Below are 16,830 nucleotides of genomic sequence, written 5' to 3' on the forward strand. Positions count from 1 at the left end.
TGTGATTGAACACCAAAACCTCCATGTGTGTCCTATAGTGCTGCTGTGTCCTCGGGTGTGGACATCTCTGGAGAACGGGCGTGTGGCAGAGTGGCCCCCAGGGCCCCCAGTAGAGGGCACTGTGCTTCACTACAGCTGTCTGCCTGGTTTCAATCTCAAGGGAATCAACTCCACACATTGCAATAAGATGGGCAAGTGGGACACGTCCAAACCTGTTTGTCAGTGTGAGTACTCAACTAATGATTATATGTATTGCCAATGCCAAGTACATTATACGCATACAGTAGCTAGAGCTTCATTAAAGCTGCTATAAGCAATAATACCGGTATGTCACATTTTTAATGACCTTAGGCAGTCAGTATTTTGGCCCCCTCCAGAGATTCTTCTGGGTCCGACTTTGTGTCGCTTTTCTGTCCCCATAGAGTTATACTGTGACGTTCTGTCGGACAAAATCTGAGACGAAAACAACCACGAAAGTCTCATTTTACCGCTTTCTCCGCAACAACAAAGCTGCTGCTCTCCCAAATCTGGCTGTGACAGGCCGTCTGCCCCACACGGAATGCTATCGCCATTTTATTTCATTGTGTCAACTAAATCCTCAATATTTGCAAACTAGATTCAACATACTCAAGCCTGCACACATTCTAAATATGCCCCTGAAATATTGTACTGAGCAAATGGACTGTTACCACCTTCAATAATAATGATAATAATAGTCTTTATTGTCTCCACATCATATATTTTCTTTGTCATGGACACTTAATAATTAATAATTCTACTCGAGTTGGAAGCATTAAGACCCATTTTAACCCTCAATGGCTTCCTTTCTGAAAAATAACGTCATTGTAAAAAGATTCACGCGTTTAGATATTCTATTTACAATGAGATGCGGACGGGAGCTGGTGCCACTTGGACCCGGACGTAACTTAGCACTACAACATGACGTCGGACTTAAATACTGAATTGCTTTGTTTTAAAAATATACGTTTTTTTTCATTTCCTGAAAAATGAACATTTTATGGAGAGATATAGTATAGAGATACTACTGTATTTGATGGATCTTACTGATGATGAGTGTACACTACAGTATGGGACTTGACGTATGTAAAACGTATGCACATCTTTCTCTTGTGTTTCTACAGATGATCGTCATTACACAGGTAAGAACCGCTTCCATGACACACTGATACATATAATACTGTACACTAAGGAACAGATTTACAAGCTAACTGTGCATCTGTAGCCTGTAGATCTGTGTTGTTGTTGTTGTTGTTAGTGTGGTTGTAGTTGTTGCGTCTCTGTCATACTATGAACTAGAAATTACACCTACAGCATTGCTGTTCAGTGGCCAGTAGAGGGCAGTGTTGCATTATACATAACATGCTGTTTGCCTCACTGATACTGCAATTCACTGACAGTCAGATGCACACACACACACACACGCACGCACGCACGCGCGCACACACACACACACACACACACACACACACACACACACACACACACACACACACACACACACACACACACACACACACACACATAGATCTATCTATCTATCTATCAAACAATCAATACACTATGTCTCTATGTGTCTGTAATGAAAGTAACCAGAGAACCATTAGACCCATCAACTTCAAATTGGACACACGCGTTCCACACCATCACAGGGAGTGCAGTGCCCGGCCTTGTGTCCGTCATACATGTCCTCGAGGCCATATATGGTCACGCCTCGTGACGTCATACCTCCATATATGGTCACGCCTTGTGACATCACGCCTCCATATATGGTCACGCCTTGTGACATCACGCCTCCATATATGGTAACGCCGGGTGCAGTACTTAGTTTAGACAGTATTTGCTTTAGACTAGTCATTGGTTAGACCAGTCATTAGTCTTACAACTACAACCTATCTCAAACCCTCACCCTAACCCTAACCTCCCACACAGCAGCACACCTAAACCTAACCTTAACCCATGTCTAACCAATGACTAGTCTAAACTAAGTATGCACCCCGTCACGCCTTGTGACATCACGCCTCCATGTATGGTTACGCCTCGTGACATAATATAAATATTTTCGGAAATGGGCATAAAAGGGACACATTTTACCCAGGAGTATTTTGGGTATTTATTATGCAATACTCGTATTCCCAACTTGCATCGTTCCCAAGTAGACAGGAACCCAACAGGCACCATATTGTAACCACCGAGCGAGCCCACGCCTGGTAACGACAACATAACAGCATCAGTGCAGTTTGTTTGTTTTGTCGATTAACACTAGATGGCAGTATTGAGCTACAACCTAATTCTTCTCATTGTAAATGAGCAGATATCAGTAAGCTCTTAACTAACCTCTCTGGTGCATTCACAGCAATTAATGCACAAGGACATTATTTTTGTTTCCAGGCTGAAAGAAAGGCTTCAGTCATTTATAATTCATGCTTCATCTCGGCAAAGTACAGTATAAATCAAACCTGTTCATTAACCCATTATAAAAATATATAGAAAGGTCTTCTAAAACCCTATGTTTCTATGTCAGTGGTGCTCAACCTTTTTCATGTCAAGGACCCCCAGAATTATCTGTATTTGGCTGCCGACCCCAATCTGAAAATATGTTTTTCCAGGGACCCGCTCCCCAGAAGCTACGTACTGTAGGTTTTGAGTTAAAAACGTTCGCTCTGAAAGAATATTTGCACCACATATCAATACCTAGGCTGTTTTTGTCACGGTATACGGTATATATACAGTATATAAGGTATACCTTTACAGGCCTAATCCATACTGCACTGTACACGCCACTAGATGGTGCTATGGCACTCAACATGTTACCACCATCCAAATCCAACTGTAACCCGGAGAAAATGAAGATGTATAACACAAGAAAACTCCAATGTTTTCTTCGCAACTTAAATGTGTATATACGCTGTCTCGCCAGAGCGGGGCTGGTAATGTAAAAGGTGACAAATTGCACTCGACTCTCCCAGGATTATCCACCAGTGTTTGCTAAGTTGATGAATGGCCGTGTCAGTGTCACAACAATATTACCACCAGTGACGTCTGCATGCAGCTAACGCAGAGGGAGAGAGGGAGAGAGAGAGGGAGAGAGGGAGAGGGAGAGGGAGGGAGGGAGGGAGAGAGAGAAAGGGAGGGAGGGAGAGAGAGAGAGAGAGAGAAAGGGAGGGAGGGGGAGAGAGAGAGAGAGAGAGAGAGAGAGAGAGAGAGAGAGAAAGAGAGAGAGAGAGAGAGAGAGAGAGAGAGGGGGGGGCATGCAGGCAAACAAAAAAACTGAAAGCCAAAGGGTGAAGGCTTTCTGGGCACAGTGTTGGGACAAAAATAATGATTATTGGGGGGGGGGGGGGAGACCAAAATTGAATAAGACAACTCGGTACAAAGACAGAAGAGAGAAGAAATGATTGGAAAGGAATGTGAGATTGGAAAGGAAGCATGATATTTCGGGGATGGAGGGCGATGGAGAGAGAGAGAGCAGGAGATTTATGTCCCCTATCTATTTAGCAAATGGTGTGTTGTGGCTGCAGGGAAATAGTCTCTATTTCCCCCACCACCCACCACCACTGATAAGAGCCCACAAAAGAAGACTCCACATATGTCTGTCTGTCCATCCATCCTCCCTCTCGGCTGACCAGCCTCAGGGCTCCATGGGGCCCGCGTTCTCCCGTTTCCACCATGTCGCGTAAAAAATAAATCGATCACGAATAACTCTCAAAAGGTTACCAACCTCACGTTTGACTTGTATTGTGCAGTGGGTGTTAAGAGATGGGATTATACTTACACAACACAAGGCAGGGAACCGTACTCGAAACTCACAGCACGCGCCAGGCCCAAAAGCTATGTGGTTTGACTTGCAAGCGGGCACAGTGTGGCGCCCTCCATCTAGGTGAGTGGACTCCTGCGCTCAACTGGAAAACGATCCATCTTCCACGCTCCGTCGTGGGGTTGAATGGACCCCCCGCTGTGCTGTAAAAAACCCTGAGTGTTCAGTTTCTCTCAGAGTGTACACATGCAAAAGCGAGGCGAGGCGGGGGAGGCAAGTTTATTTGTATAGTACATTTCCACAGTCATAGCAATTTCAAAGTGCTTTACGCAAAACACTAGTGCAGTAGAATCCATGAAAAAGCCCAGGTATAAAAGGTGGCAGCAAACAGAAAGGTCATCTTTGATTTAAAAGAACTGAGAGTTGCAGCAGACCTCAAGTTTGTTCCAGATGGTCCATTAACACATTCTGGGCGGGGAACCCCTTTTGGTGTTTATAGCATTATGTTATACTTTAGCTATTGAAAAATAGCAGATCTACTACGAGCTTGTAGGTCTGCTATTTTTGAAAAGTCTTGAAAATGTGGTGCAAAAATTTAAATATATATTCTTTCGTTTTAAGTCAAATCTTTGCTTCTTTGAGGGTCCCTGGAACAACATATGTTCAATCCGCGGCCAATTACATTATATTTGAGAACCACTGACATAGAAACATGGGTTTTTCAGAAAACTTTGTAGAATCGTTCTCAGGTCTAAATGGGTTAAAATCCTCTCCAGGTTTTAGTTCTGACGCTAGGCTCCGACAGCAGACCTTTCCCATAAGACCCAGAAGAGGTCTGTATATGATTCATGATCTATCACAAGTTCAGAAATGTATTTCGACCCCAAAGCCGTTCAGTTGCTTTATAGACCAGCAGCAGTATTTTTTTAAATCAATTCTTTGATAGACTGGGGGAGCCAAATGAAGTGCAAAAGATCTGAGGACTATGGAGTGATATGATTAACCGAAGCTGTCTGATTGATTTCAGCTGGGAGACCTGCATAGACAGTTTTACAGTAGTTGAGTTACTAAAGAGTTTTTTAAGTTTTCCAAAATCCTGCTGAGACACACGTTTCTTTTCTCCAAATCCTGCTGAGTCTTTTTAATCCTTGATATATTCTTAGGGTGAGAAATAGTAGACGGACTTTCTAATTGTCTTAATGTCGCTGTTTGAAATTCAGCGCCTATAAGTCCACGGCTACATCAAAATGGCTTCTGGCTTGGGTTGTGTTTTCTTTTTTACTTTACTGATTAGACGCCATGGGTCCAAGTCATCCAAGTCTACCCGTAGTGCACTCTTTGCTTACATTTGTATGCACATACGGAGTAAAGTTAGCACTCTTATCATACTCTCTAGATTCTAGTGTATGCTGTTACACGGGGGGACGGCGGTGGCTCAGGGGTAGAGATGGTAACCGCAAGGTCGCCAGTTCGAATCCGGGGCTCCCCCAGAGTTAGTGTCGAAGTGTCCTTGAGCAAGACTCTGTCTGAACCCCTAATTGCTCCTGATGTGCTGGTTGGTGCCTTCAGACACCATCGGTGTGTGAATGGGTGAATGTAATGCACAATCTATGTAAAGCGCTATATAAAATGCACCATTAACCATTTGCATACCCCCTCGATCTCCACAAAACTGAAAATGTGCAGTGAGCCATGCAGCTACTGTATAGGTCTACATTCTATTTTATTTCCTTCAGATTTGGGTATAACGTCTTAAATTGTTGTGCTCATTGAACGAAGGCAGCACACGTATGGCAGAGACAAAATAACCCACCGGCTGTAAAATAAAATGGCCTTTTATTATGACGTCTTCCGTTGAGACGTGAAGTGACATGTGGGATATTGAAGGAACGCTTCGGTGAGCTTATCCCATTTCCCTCCTATAGGCCAGACGGCCCATTTCCCTCCTATAGGCCAGACGGCTCAATATATGGATCAGCAGAGTCATGTGACCTGTCAGCTTCTTGGTAAACAACCATTTCAGATTTAAATGAGTTAACTGCAAAATTAGTATATATATTTCTTTTGAAGATATTTATAAATCTTTCTAAATGAAAAAATACATTTAAATAATTTTCATGAATAGCAAAAATCGTGACGCATTATTTGTGAGCATGTAGAGAGGTAGAATTAAGCTATGGTAAGAGCTCATTGATCCACCAGGGTCAACGTGGACATGTTTGTGAACCACAGAAACCCATTGAACGGAGTCCCCCAGGACTCTATACTAGGCCCTCTCTTTTTCTCCCTCTAAATCTAATCTAATGTAATATACCGAATGTTCGTGCCAGAATATGGTTGTGGTTTAAAAAAAATTACGATAGTTTGAAAAACCAAAGTAACAACAAAATAAGAAAAACCGTGCAAAGAATGACGTGCTTCTCTGCCTGAGCGCTGTCTGTCAGCGGTACAATACAACCGGGCACGTGCAGAGAGTGTTACAGAGGCAGGGGCTGAAATCCCGTTAAGAGGGGCACTTTTGGACAAAAATACCAGATCTACAAGCTCACAACGTGTTGCGCTGCGACGCGTTGAGAGCTTGTAGATCTGCTATTTTCGGGGAGCAATCCAGCACTCTGTAGCTATAGTGGAGATGCAGTGTGTATAACGACATGGATTTCTAAACAAATTTGTTCAACGCAAAATACTGACTTCGGGGAAAAAAAGCAATTCTCCTGAATGCTGCCTAACGTCATGGCATGGAAAGGAGGGTCATTTTGCATTTCTTTCATCAGTAAATGCTGCGTTCGTGGTCTGGAGTGGGCAGTTGTTTTACAGACGGGGTAAAAGGGCAGGGGCTGAAGCCCCCTTTAATGTCTTATGTGTGCACGTTCCCTGAATACAACGGTACATATACTGTATACAGCTGCCAAAATCTGCAAGCCCTCCAAATTACATGAATTATTGTATTGCAAATGTAACACAGAGTTATCATTTTTAATGGTGGGCCTGCCTGGCAGTTTGACCCAAGATTGTTCATGCTTAGAGAGACCCGCTAATGGAGGCACCGCTAATGTATTCCAACAAAGGCAGTGTTCACCTGTTTATTATGGGGCTGTTGATAGTTCTCTATCGTATGATTGAGGTTGTTAACGCATTCTGGGCGGGAACCCCTTTTAGTGTTTTAAGCATTATTATGTTATACTTTTAGCTATTGAAAAATATCTAACAGATCTTGTAGCTTGTAGGTCTGCTATTTTTTGAAAATGTATTATACATAATTATGTATGTATGGATATGCGAACATGTTTAACTCAAATATTTGCTTCTGAGGGTTCCCTGGAACGGGGTTCGGTGGCCTATATTACATATCATTTGTGGGGGGGGTCCTTGACATGAAATATTGAGAACCACTGATATAGAAACATGAGGTTTTTCCAGAGAATTGTAATGATTTGACGAGAAGATTTATTTTTTGTAATTTGGACGTGGGGTCTAAGTGTGTTAAAGCGGGCGCAGCATGAATCCAGGAGGAAGCAGGGCGTCGTGGCGGTGTAGCAGGTGTAGCGGCGGGACTTGGAAGCCTTTAATTAAGACAGCACTCGCAGTTGGAAGCCCATCACGCACCTCCTCCACAGTAGCTGTCACAAACAATACAGGGGAAAGGTCAGTCTAGTATAGTGCCTCCATGCAGTTATGTGTGCGACTGTGCGTGCGTGTGTGTGTGTGTGTGTGTGTGTGCGTGTCCTTACTTGCTGGGATGTATTCCCATTCTCATGCTTATTCTCATGCGTGCGTGCGTGGGCATTATACCCTCATCCATAATTGGGTGTTTGCTCGAGTCTAGTTGATGGTGTTGATGGTGTTAAATTCCTGTGCTTTACACTTGGCGTGATATATTTTTTTAAGAGGTTGTGAAATTTGTTGTGAAAACATAGATGAAGGGCTTTTCTAAAGATATGCACATTTGCACACACACAAGATATGCACACATCAATTTGTCCCTCCTATGTGTGTGCATACTTGCGCTTGTGCTTGCGTGCGTGCATGTGTGCGTGCGTGCGTGCGTGTTTGCTTGCGTGCGTGCGCGCATTACGATGCAGGGTATCTTGCAGCTCTCATGGGAGAGCAGGAGATAAAGGTGCATGCCCCTCCAGATCAAAGTACCATATGGCATTTACAAGGCATTCTGTGGCCCCACGCCCACCCTCTCCACCCCAAACTATGCTATCATTGCACATTTCAGAGCAGCTCGTTCTGCGAGCAAAACCAGGACCGGTAAATAAATGAGTGGTTGAGAGAATGAGATAACAGAGAGAGAGAGAGAGAGAGAGAGAGGGAAGTGAGACGGAAAATTGATAAATGGGCCGTGCTTTGGCATACATAGTTAACGTGTCGTTGCTTCCTTTGGATTAAGGTGGCGTATGAATTATTCATTGACCTCCGAGGGAGTGATAATGACACGGGGGAGGTCATGGGTCAAGGCAGGACTCTCCATGCTATACTGGGTTGCCCTATACTCCATTAATCTGTGTCTCTGAGAAGCAGCTGAGACCCTCGGACACGCCCGGCACCACTATGATAATACTGACCTCCATAACACTTCACTATACTGTAGTATGGGACGCTCCTCTCTGCGCCGTGCAGTGTTATTTTTGAGTGGTGCAACCACTCCTACAACCAGCAATGTCTGTGTACACCTACATAACTTAGTTTTCATTTAGTTTCCATTTAGTTTTCGTCAGTGGAAAAAAGGTAGTCGACGAACATTTTTCGTCTTAGTTTTTTAGTCGACGAAATCACCACCACTGCTAGTGCACCTCCATGCTCTACTAGCATCACGGACGGACGGTAATGTCCTCCAACGCATCTGTGACAAACACACGGCCCATTAGCAGTCAGTTCTCGTAATGATGACAGGATGGTTCATGGCTACCATCTGGCAGATATAGTAGGAGGAGGCGACGCGCGCAACGCCTTGGAGCTCAGTGTAACCTTGACGTGGAGCTGCCGCGCTTACGTTTAATTAGTGCCCAGCTGGAAAATGCAGTGCTTTTGAAGATCCCACGTTTAACCAACTTGAACTCCTAGAATTCCTATTCCGGGGCTGAACATTCTGCGGTGTTATTATTATTATATCATTTTTGCAACCTATTTTTTTCACCCAGTGTCAATTATCTAATGTAATCCTGGGCGCTACACTTCCTCTGCCAACCTGGGGAGGCAGTGGACTGACCTCATGCTTCCTTCTATGCATGAGGAGTCCAAGCTGCTTCTTTTCACCTGACAGGGGGGAGATTCCCCGGCTGGACGTATAGCGCGTGGAAGGAACACGTTATTCTGACCAGTTCCTTTCCCCTCTATCAGGCCCCCCAGCTGGCCAGGGGGAGGCAGTATAGAGACCAGGATTACTGCATGTTTTTGTACCTACCCTAGGGGACACGGGGAGAACATGTGAGGGCACCTGCCCTAGGGGACACGGGGAGAACATGTGAGGGCACCTACCCTATGGGACACTGGGAGAACATGTGAGGGTACTACCCTAGGGGACACGGGGAGAACATGTGAGGGTACTACCCTAGGGGACACGGGGAGAACATGTGAGGGTACTACCCTAGGGGACACGGGGAGAACATGTGAGGGTACTACCCTAGGGGACACGGGGAGAACATGTGAGGGTACCTACCCTAGGTGACACGGGAGAACATGTGAGGGTACCTACCTACCCTATGGGACACGGGGAGAACATGAAAACTCCACACAGAAAGGCCCTTTCGCCAACACCACCTCAGGTATCTTTGGTGAAGATATTTAGTGTTTAGAGAGAAATCAGTGAAACAAAACCCCTTGAGAATAGGACAATTAAATACAGAGTTTTAAGGGTTTTTAGTTTTTCCTCTGTCGTTTAGGTCCATTTACCAAATTACCTTAAGATTTGCAAAACACAATTTTTATTTATTCTCGAAATTACACAGAGTAATCAAACTAATTTTCAGTGTCGTCGAGTAATAAAATCACATAGAAAAACACGATACATCAGAAGATCAGGAAAATAAAAACAAAGTATACAATACAATACAAGGTATACATGGGGGAAAAATTACATAGGTATACAAATAAAAAGCTAAAACAAATTTCAAATAAAAGCTAAAACAAATTATCTAAAAACAGTTACACCTTGTGGGGGTCTGTATGCTCACCAATGTTTTAAAACAATGCAAGGGTAAAATTGACCACATTTTAATGTCTTTTGTAGGTCATTCCATGTATTAGGGCCACAGAAGCTAAAGGCATATTTACCTAGTTCAGAGTTAACTTTTGGTACCGGAAATTACTTGACACTGGTAGGGTTCAGAGTCCCATTTCAGGAAAGATGACACAAGACACAATTATGTATAATGTGCAAAAGCCCCTAACTTGCCCAAAAGCCTTAGTTTATCTCTCAAGTAAGTTGTCAAAGGACAATTCGGCACCATGATCAGAATGACATTATTTACCACAGCGCCTATAGCCACATTATCAATATACTGTAACAGTATGCTGTAGTGTAATGTAATTATATTCTGATATAAATTATGGCTAAGGTCTTGATGATAATGATTGAAAATGCACACAGCTGCACTTCTGTATGGCATATACAATTCTACTAAAATAGCAGATCTACAAGCTGCGACGTGTTGTGAGCTTGTAGATCTGCTATTGTAGCTATTTTTGTCCAAAACTCTTAACAGGATTTCAGCTCCTGCCCCTCTAACACTCTCTGCACGTCCCTGAGTCGGAAATGGACTTGGACGTAATTCACATTATGTATGCTTTTACTGTTTGTACTGTCTCTGTATTTGTCAGACCATGTCAATAGAAAAGGAAAAAGACAAGACTGTTGTACAGTCTTTGCATTATAAGCGCAGGAAGGAAAGAAATACAAAATTAGAAATGTAAATATAGAAAAACAGCCCTCAGGCTTCACACGTTTCTTCTTTTCATTGGTGAAAGTCAAGTTTCACTTGAGAGCAACGAATCAATTCAGAATCCAGACACATTTACAAAAAATAAAGTCTAATGGAATTGTATATAGAGAACAATCTTGACAGATTACGAGTGACAGGCTGGTTCCACCACTTTGGATGTAATGACTTCAAACTGCAAGTACACTTGATAGCTAGATGAGAGACCAGCCAGGGTTCCATTGTTGTAAAACAGAAAGGAAAGTCATTATTTTAACCAGGTCTTTGTACACAATACATATAGTAAATCTTTAAGCTCACAACACATTGTGACGTGTTGTGAGCTCTATAGATCTGCAATTTGTGAGGGGCTCCTATGTCCATCTTTGAGGGTGCGTGTAAACACAAACAATTGTCCTAAGACAAACATGAAATGCCATTGACACTGAAAGGCCAGTTTCGAGGGTTTGTGTAAACGCAAACACTGAAGACAAAGGAATGAGATTATGTATTATGATGTATGATGATATAAGAGCGCCTCTCACTTCACATGGGTGTGATTTCTTTCTATAGTTAATGTGGATATCATATCAACACATCTTTAACTTCAGTAGTGTACCCCTCAGATTAGATAACACACATAGACCGATTCACAGATTCAGATTCACAGAGTAAAACCATCATCCCTCTCTTCGATCATTGTAGCATGGCAACATACATTATTAAAGATATCAGACATTCCCCAAAGCAAATGCATGTATTTAATTAATTCCGACTAGAAGCAGAAACACATCCCACCGGCCGTAGAAAGGAACTAGAAATGCACTCTGTCGAGGTGTGCAAGTACTGCCACTAACTAATGTCTGTTCTAAATCCTTTAGACCCGTTATTGACCTTATACCAACATTGAAACGTACCGTAGTTATGTCACCATCAACAGCAAATAAGGGACCACCATTACACATACTGTATGTATGTACGTACGTACGTACGTACGTACGTACATACCCAGCCGATCACCAAACATACTTTAGTTATCAAGAATGGTGGTCCCTTTTTGGCCGGTGGACAACACTGACATACATACAGTACATACCCAGCCGATCGCAGTACTTGCACGCTCTGCTTGCGCAAGTAATGACAAGTAATGATCTAAAGCAGAGGCATGGATCCCCTCCCAGCAGATCCAACCCCATGGGGTAAGACTATTTACTCAACAGGGAACCTGCAGTATAATACATTTAATTTGAGATCAACATGACACAAGCAATTAGTGTAGCGTTAGTCGGATAATTGTGCATAATAATTTGCATGAATATGCCAAAAAAATATAATTAACATTTTGTTCAAATTAAATTGCTTTTTATGATGACTAAGATGATGTGGATAGTAGCTATTTAGCTATTTGGCTATTGAAAAATAGCAGATCTACAGGCTCATAGCACGGCATCGAGTGCCGCGCTACAAGCTTGGGTCTGCTATATTTTTTTTAATCGTGAAAATGTGCCTCAAATCCTTTAATATATATTCTTTCAGAGCAAACGATTTGAACTCAAATCTTTTCTGGGAGGGTCCCTGGAACTACAGTACATATTTTCAAATTGGGGCCGGCGGCCAAATACACATAATTCTGGCATGAAATATTGAACACAGAAACATAGGTATTTCAGAAAACGGTCAGGACATTTATTTATTTTTTCGACGTCAGGCCTAAAAAATGGGTTAAGTTTCTTATCTAAGAAATGCACCAAAGAGACAAAGAAATCTGAGCAAACTGAACATCCACTAATGCAGGGGTGGGCAGTGGGGCACTGCTGGGCATGCTTATTTGGCACATTATCACTTAGCCCGTTTCCAAGGATGGCGCAGGGCTGCCAACATTGGACTGTGAGAATCCCAGAGAATCCCAGATCCCCCAAGCAGGGGATCTGGGGGTTTATGGGCCCTCCATAAACCTTTTAACAGAGTAGATGTAATTCCCTGTGTTCTACATGGTGAATTTTGATACTTGAATCGGTTTTGCTTTACTGCTATAGCATTGTAAAAGGCTGGGTACAGCTTCAGCTATTCAAAAGCAAAACATATGCCTATACCTACAGAGATTGATTTGATGACTGAAACAATGTAAGACTCCTCTTAATAACCATTCATCATTCGACAACCCAAAACGGCGAATGAAAGACATAAAACAAATAGCGGGTTTAGCGTATTATGCATAGGGGAGAAACATGGATAAGTAGCATGGAACGCGGTTTATGCGTTCAAGCAGTTTTAATACAACTTGTAGAATAAATGAATAATTTAATAACGAAACCAAAATGTCATATGAATAATAAAGGTACTATTAATTCTTGGTGACTACGTGGGGAGAAATGTTAACCTGGCTATAGAGAAATGTTCAATCAACTCAATTGATCACCTTAATAGTCTGATCAAACCAGGTGGTTGCCCATCCCTGCGCTATACGTAAACACCATAGATAGATGCATCATTGGTGGACCAGAGAGAAAACCTCTGCCTCGCTTTTTGGTGTTAATGCGTCGCGGTGATGACAAAGCAGACTCCTCGAGCAGCCCTCACGTCTCAAAGTCATGACCTGATCAGCATTAGGGGAGACGGGGCGTTAGCGAGGAGCTTGTCAAATGTGTGTCTAATACAGACCAAGGATTGGCCTGTGTTGGTCCACACAGTGATACTGTTATTAATCTTGTGATTTATAGGTTTGTCACACGCGCTCCGCTCGCCTCATCTTGCCGAGGCTTTGCGGGGTCAGCCTGGGTTAACCCATTTTGTACGGGAAACCCCTTTTGGTGTTTATTATAGCATTTATGATATACTTTAGCTATTGAAAAATAGCAGATCTACAAGCTCATAGCGCGGCACTGAGTGCCGCGCTACGAGCTTGTAGTTCTGCTATTTTTGAAAAATCGTGAAAATGTTTCAGAGCAAACGTTTTTAACTCAAATCTTTGCTCCTGGGGAGGGGGGGATTCCTGGGACAACATATTTTCAGATGGGGGTCGGAGGCCAAATACATATAATTCTGGGGGTCCTTGACATGAAATAGTTCGAGAACCACTGACATAGAAACATGAGGTTTTTCAGAATATTCTATTTAGAAGATTCTTTTTTCAGAATCGTCCTCCGGTCGAAACTGGTTAAGTGCCTTGGCTGGGGGGGGTGGGAGTGATCCTTGTTGCATTCCAATGCTTTGGCAACTATATACTCATCACAGGGCTGGAGATTGCATGCAGGGTTTGCTCTTTCTGCCGAGAGGTTATAACCACTTTCAACCTTTTCAACCCTTTATATATTTGTCATATCGTTATAGTCGGAAATGTTCTCTTTGAAGAAGAGAGTTGGTATAGAAGACATGGGAGTATATGTATATATATATATATATATATCCCCTATACAACCACATCATTGCACAAGATAAAGTTGCCTATTTCTGAAATTATGTCAGGGTGGAATAATGTATATATAGTCTGTGAATTATCAGGAAATGTTCATGTTTTATTGGTTACTTAAAACCCACAGACTGACTTTTTGCGATTTTGAGCTTGTATCGGCTATTTTCGCCACACCGTCAGTAACCAATAGTATACATAAAACATAGTGGGCTTCAGTGTGTTAACACATACACATGTGTTAACCCATTTAGGCCTGATGTCGAAATAAAAAAAACTTTAGCTCTGAAAGAATATATATTCAAATATTTGTGCCGCATTTTTACGATTTTTCAAAAATAGCAGACCAATAAGCTCGTAGCACGCCACTTGATGGTGCACTATGAGCTTGTAGATCTGCTATTTTTCAATAGCTAAAGTATAACATAATGCTTAGTTAAAACATCAAAAGGTGTTCCCGCCCAGAATGGGTTTAAATAGGATGAAGATAAATTGGTGTGCATGGCATTGGCAGCTAGTGGGTCTAAACGCAAGACACATAATTTACTTATTGTCTCCAATTGTCTGTCAATATATTTAATCTTAGTTGTAGGGCCAATGCATATTATTTATAATCAATTTACCAAACGACACCATTTTGACAATTTACAATTTACAATTTAGGCATTTAGCAGACGCTCTTAATCCAGAGCGACTTACATTAAGCAAGAACAAAAAGCATGGGAATACATCACATAAAGACATTTATCATGAAACATGCGTATAGCTAAGAAAGTAACAGTGGAATATCTATAATGAAACTATACATATAAGCTATACATCTATACTACTATGCTACACATATGTACTATGACGTGCTATGACTACATACAATGCACTTATGCTGTCTACATAACATGCTATAAGTCTGTATCAAATGCTATCTAAGTCTACAGAATTGCTATCTAAGGGGGTGGGGGAAGTGCTATGGGCCATGATGGAGTCTGAAAAGGTGGGACCGCGGTAAAGCTCGCAGACATGTACTGTATGGATGTGTGTGTGTGTGTGTGTTCTCCGGCAGTGCAGTGTTGTTTTTGGCAGTACATTTTGATTCTAGTTTTATAGTGTGGTACGAGGTGTATTTCCGTAGGATTTTCTTGCTAAAAATGATTTTTTTTGCTTGGTTGGCTTTCATAGGGACCAAACTGTCAGAAAATGATGGGGTTCAAATTTTCCCGACCCCCACCCCTTATTTGGGGGGTCATATATTTTGGGACCTCCCATAATAGTACGCCAGACAATTAATGTCCGATTTTCATAATATTAGGGTTGTTTTATAGGTTTTTAAATATTCTGAGTTGATTTCTTACACTTTGAAAGTAGCCAGAATAATCTTTTCTGACTTTTGGTTGGGGTCTTTCTTCACCCGGGGCCCCCCGGACTCATCTCAGTACTTCTCACTTTGGGCACGCAGAACGTGCCCAAAGTGAACACACTGCGCACACACGCAGAACACACTGCGCTCACACTAACAACACAACACACACAAACCTATCCTCTTAAAGAGTCCATGGTCAATTACTGTATGCCTACAATACATTATTTGCAGGATCTATTCATCTTCGTCATCATCATCTTGAATGTCCTCCCTAATAGTGTTGACACAGTCTCCACCATAGCATTTGCAGAGAGGAGTGCAAGGCAGGTTATTCTTTGAGCAGCTGCACTGTCCCTTGCAACCTGCTTTGCAACCACATTTGATGAGCTCAAGTACTGCCTTTGGAGCAGGGAGGGCAAGACACCTGACTGGAACATACCCTCCACTATCTGAATTCCATCCATTTTGTTCGATTGGTGGAAGCTCAGGGCAATTTGTCAGGTATGAATGACTTATCCCGCATTGTGACGTAGTTGGCACAGAGTTGTGGTAGCAGTGCAGCACGAGTTGGAGGTAGCATCTCACCCTCCAAATTCTTTGACCGTAATAGTTCCCATCTGAGTAATGGCAAGGTTGTTGGACCTTTTGGACTGTAAACACGGCATGCAAAATGCTCCAATGACTCCAATGGTGATGGAAGCTTGCCGTTAACAAGCTCAGGAGGAATGGAACCCATTCCAAGGTCCTTGAAGCAATTATTGGCAGGATCATCATCATCATCAAGCCTCAAGTAGGCATTGACCCATGTCTTCTTGAAGATTCCAACTAATTTTCCTCCCCAGTCAGCACCAGAAAAATTGTGTAGGCCCAGGAGGAATGTCATTTTTTGCCCCATCTGACACAAGTGCTGATGAAACCAGACTCTTCAATGGTGTGTTCTCTTTGAACAGATTGCCTCCACAGTGCAACTCAATCAATTTACATTGCTTGAGAGCATTTTCTCTTGACCTCTCCTGAGAGCTGATAATGTTCTTTCCTTGAAGACCTGGAAGCTTTTGGGAAGCTGTTGAGGTACTGATTCACTAGAAAGATGAGGTGTGGTAGTGACTAGTCGGTCCAGAGCTGCTTCATCTCTAGTGAGTCCAACCATCCCACCATGTCCCTTTAGCTTCTTGATTTCCTGCTCAAGGGCTTGATCTGTGAAGAGATGAGTATCTCTGACTTTGCCACCACAAATTCACCTGACTTCAGTGCATTCCATGTTTCTGGGTCATCCTGTTCAAGAGCGTTCATTTGGGAAAGATAGACTGGCATCAGTCGAGCATATTTAAGGAGATCACGAGCAAAGAAATACTTGATAAGTTCC

The 16,830-nt window shown here is 42.5% G+C and overlaps 1 protein-coding gene across 1 annotated transcript in view; it reads left to right on the forward strand.

Moving 5' to 3' along the window:
- The window catches only part of LOC308331675 (gamma-aminobutyric acid type B receptor subunit 1-like), a gene marked incomplete at both ends in the record, with an annotated part of 49,485 nt that overhangs the window by 13,559 nt on the left and 19,096 nt on the right, over nucleotides 1-16,830 (forward strand). Inside the window, 2 exons of the mRNA XM_080787164.1 lie at nucleotides 39-224; nucleotides 1,143-1,160. Of these exons, the coding sequence (XP_080643290.1) occupies nucleotides 39-224; nucleotides 1,143-1,160 (204 nt within the window). The remainder of the gene's footprint in view (nucleotides 1-38; nucleotides 225-1,142; nucleotides 1,161-16,830) is intronic.

Source organism: Protomyctophum bolini, assembly GCF_963924005.1.
Source record: "Protomyctophum bolini genome assembly, chromosome: 17".
In the NCBI taxonomy this organism is placed as follows: Eukaryota; Metazoa; Chordata; class Actinopteri; order Myctophiformes; family Myctophidae; genus Protomyctophum; species Protomyctophum bolini.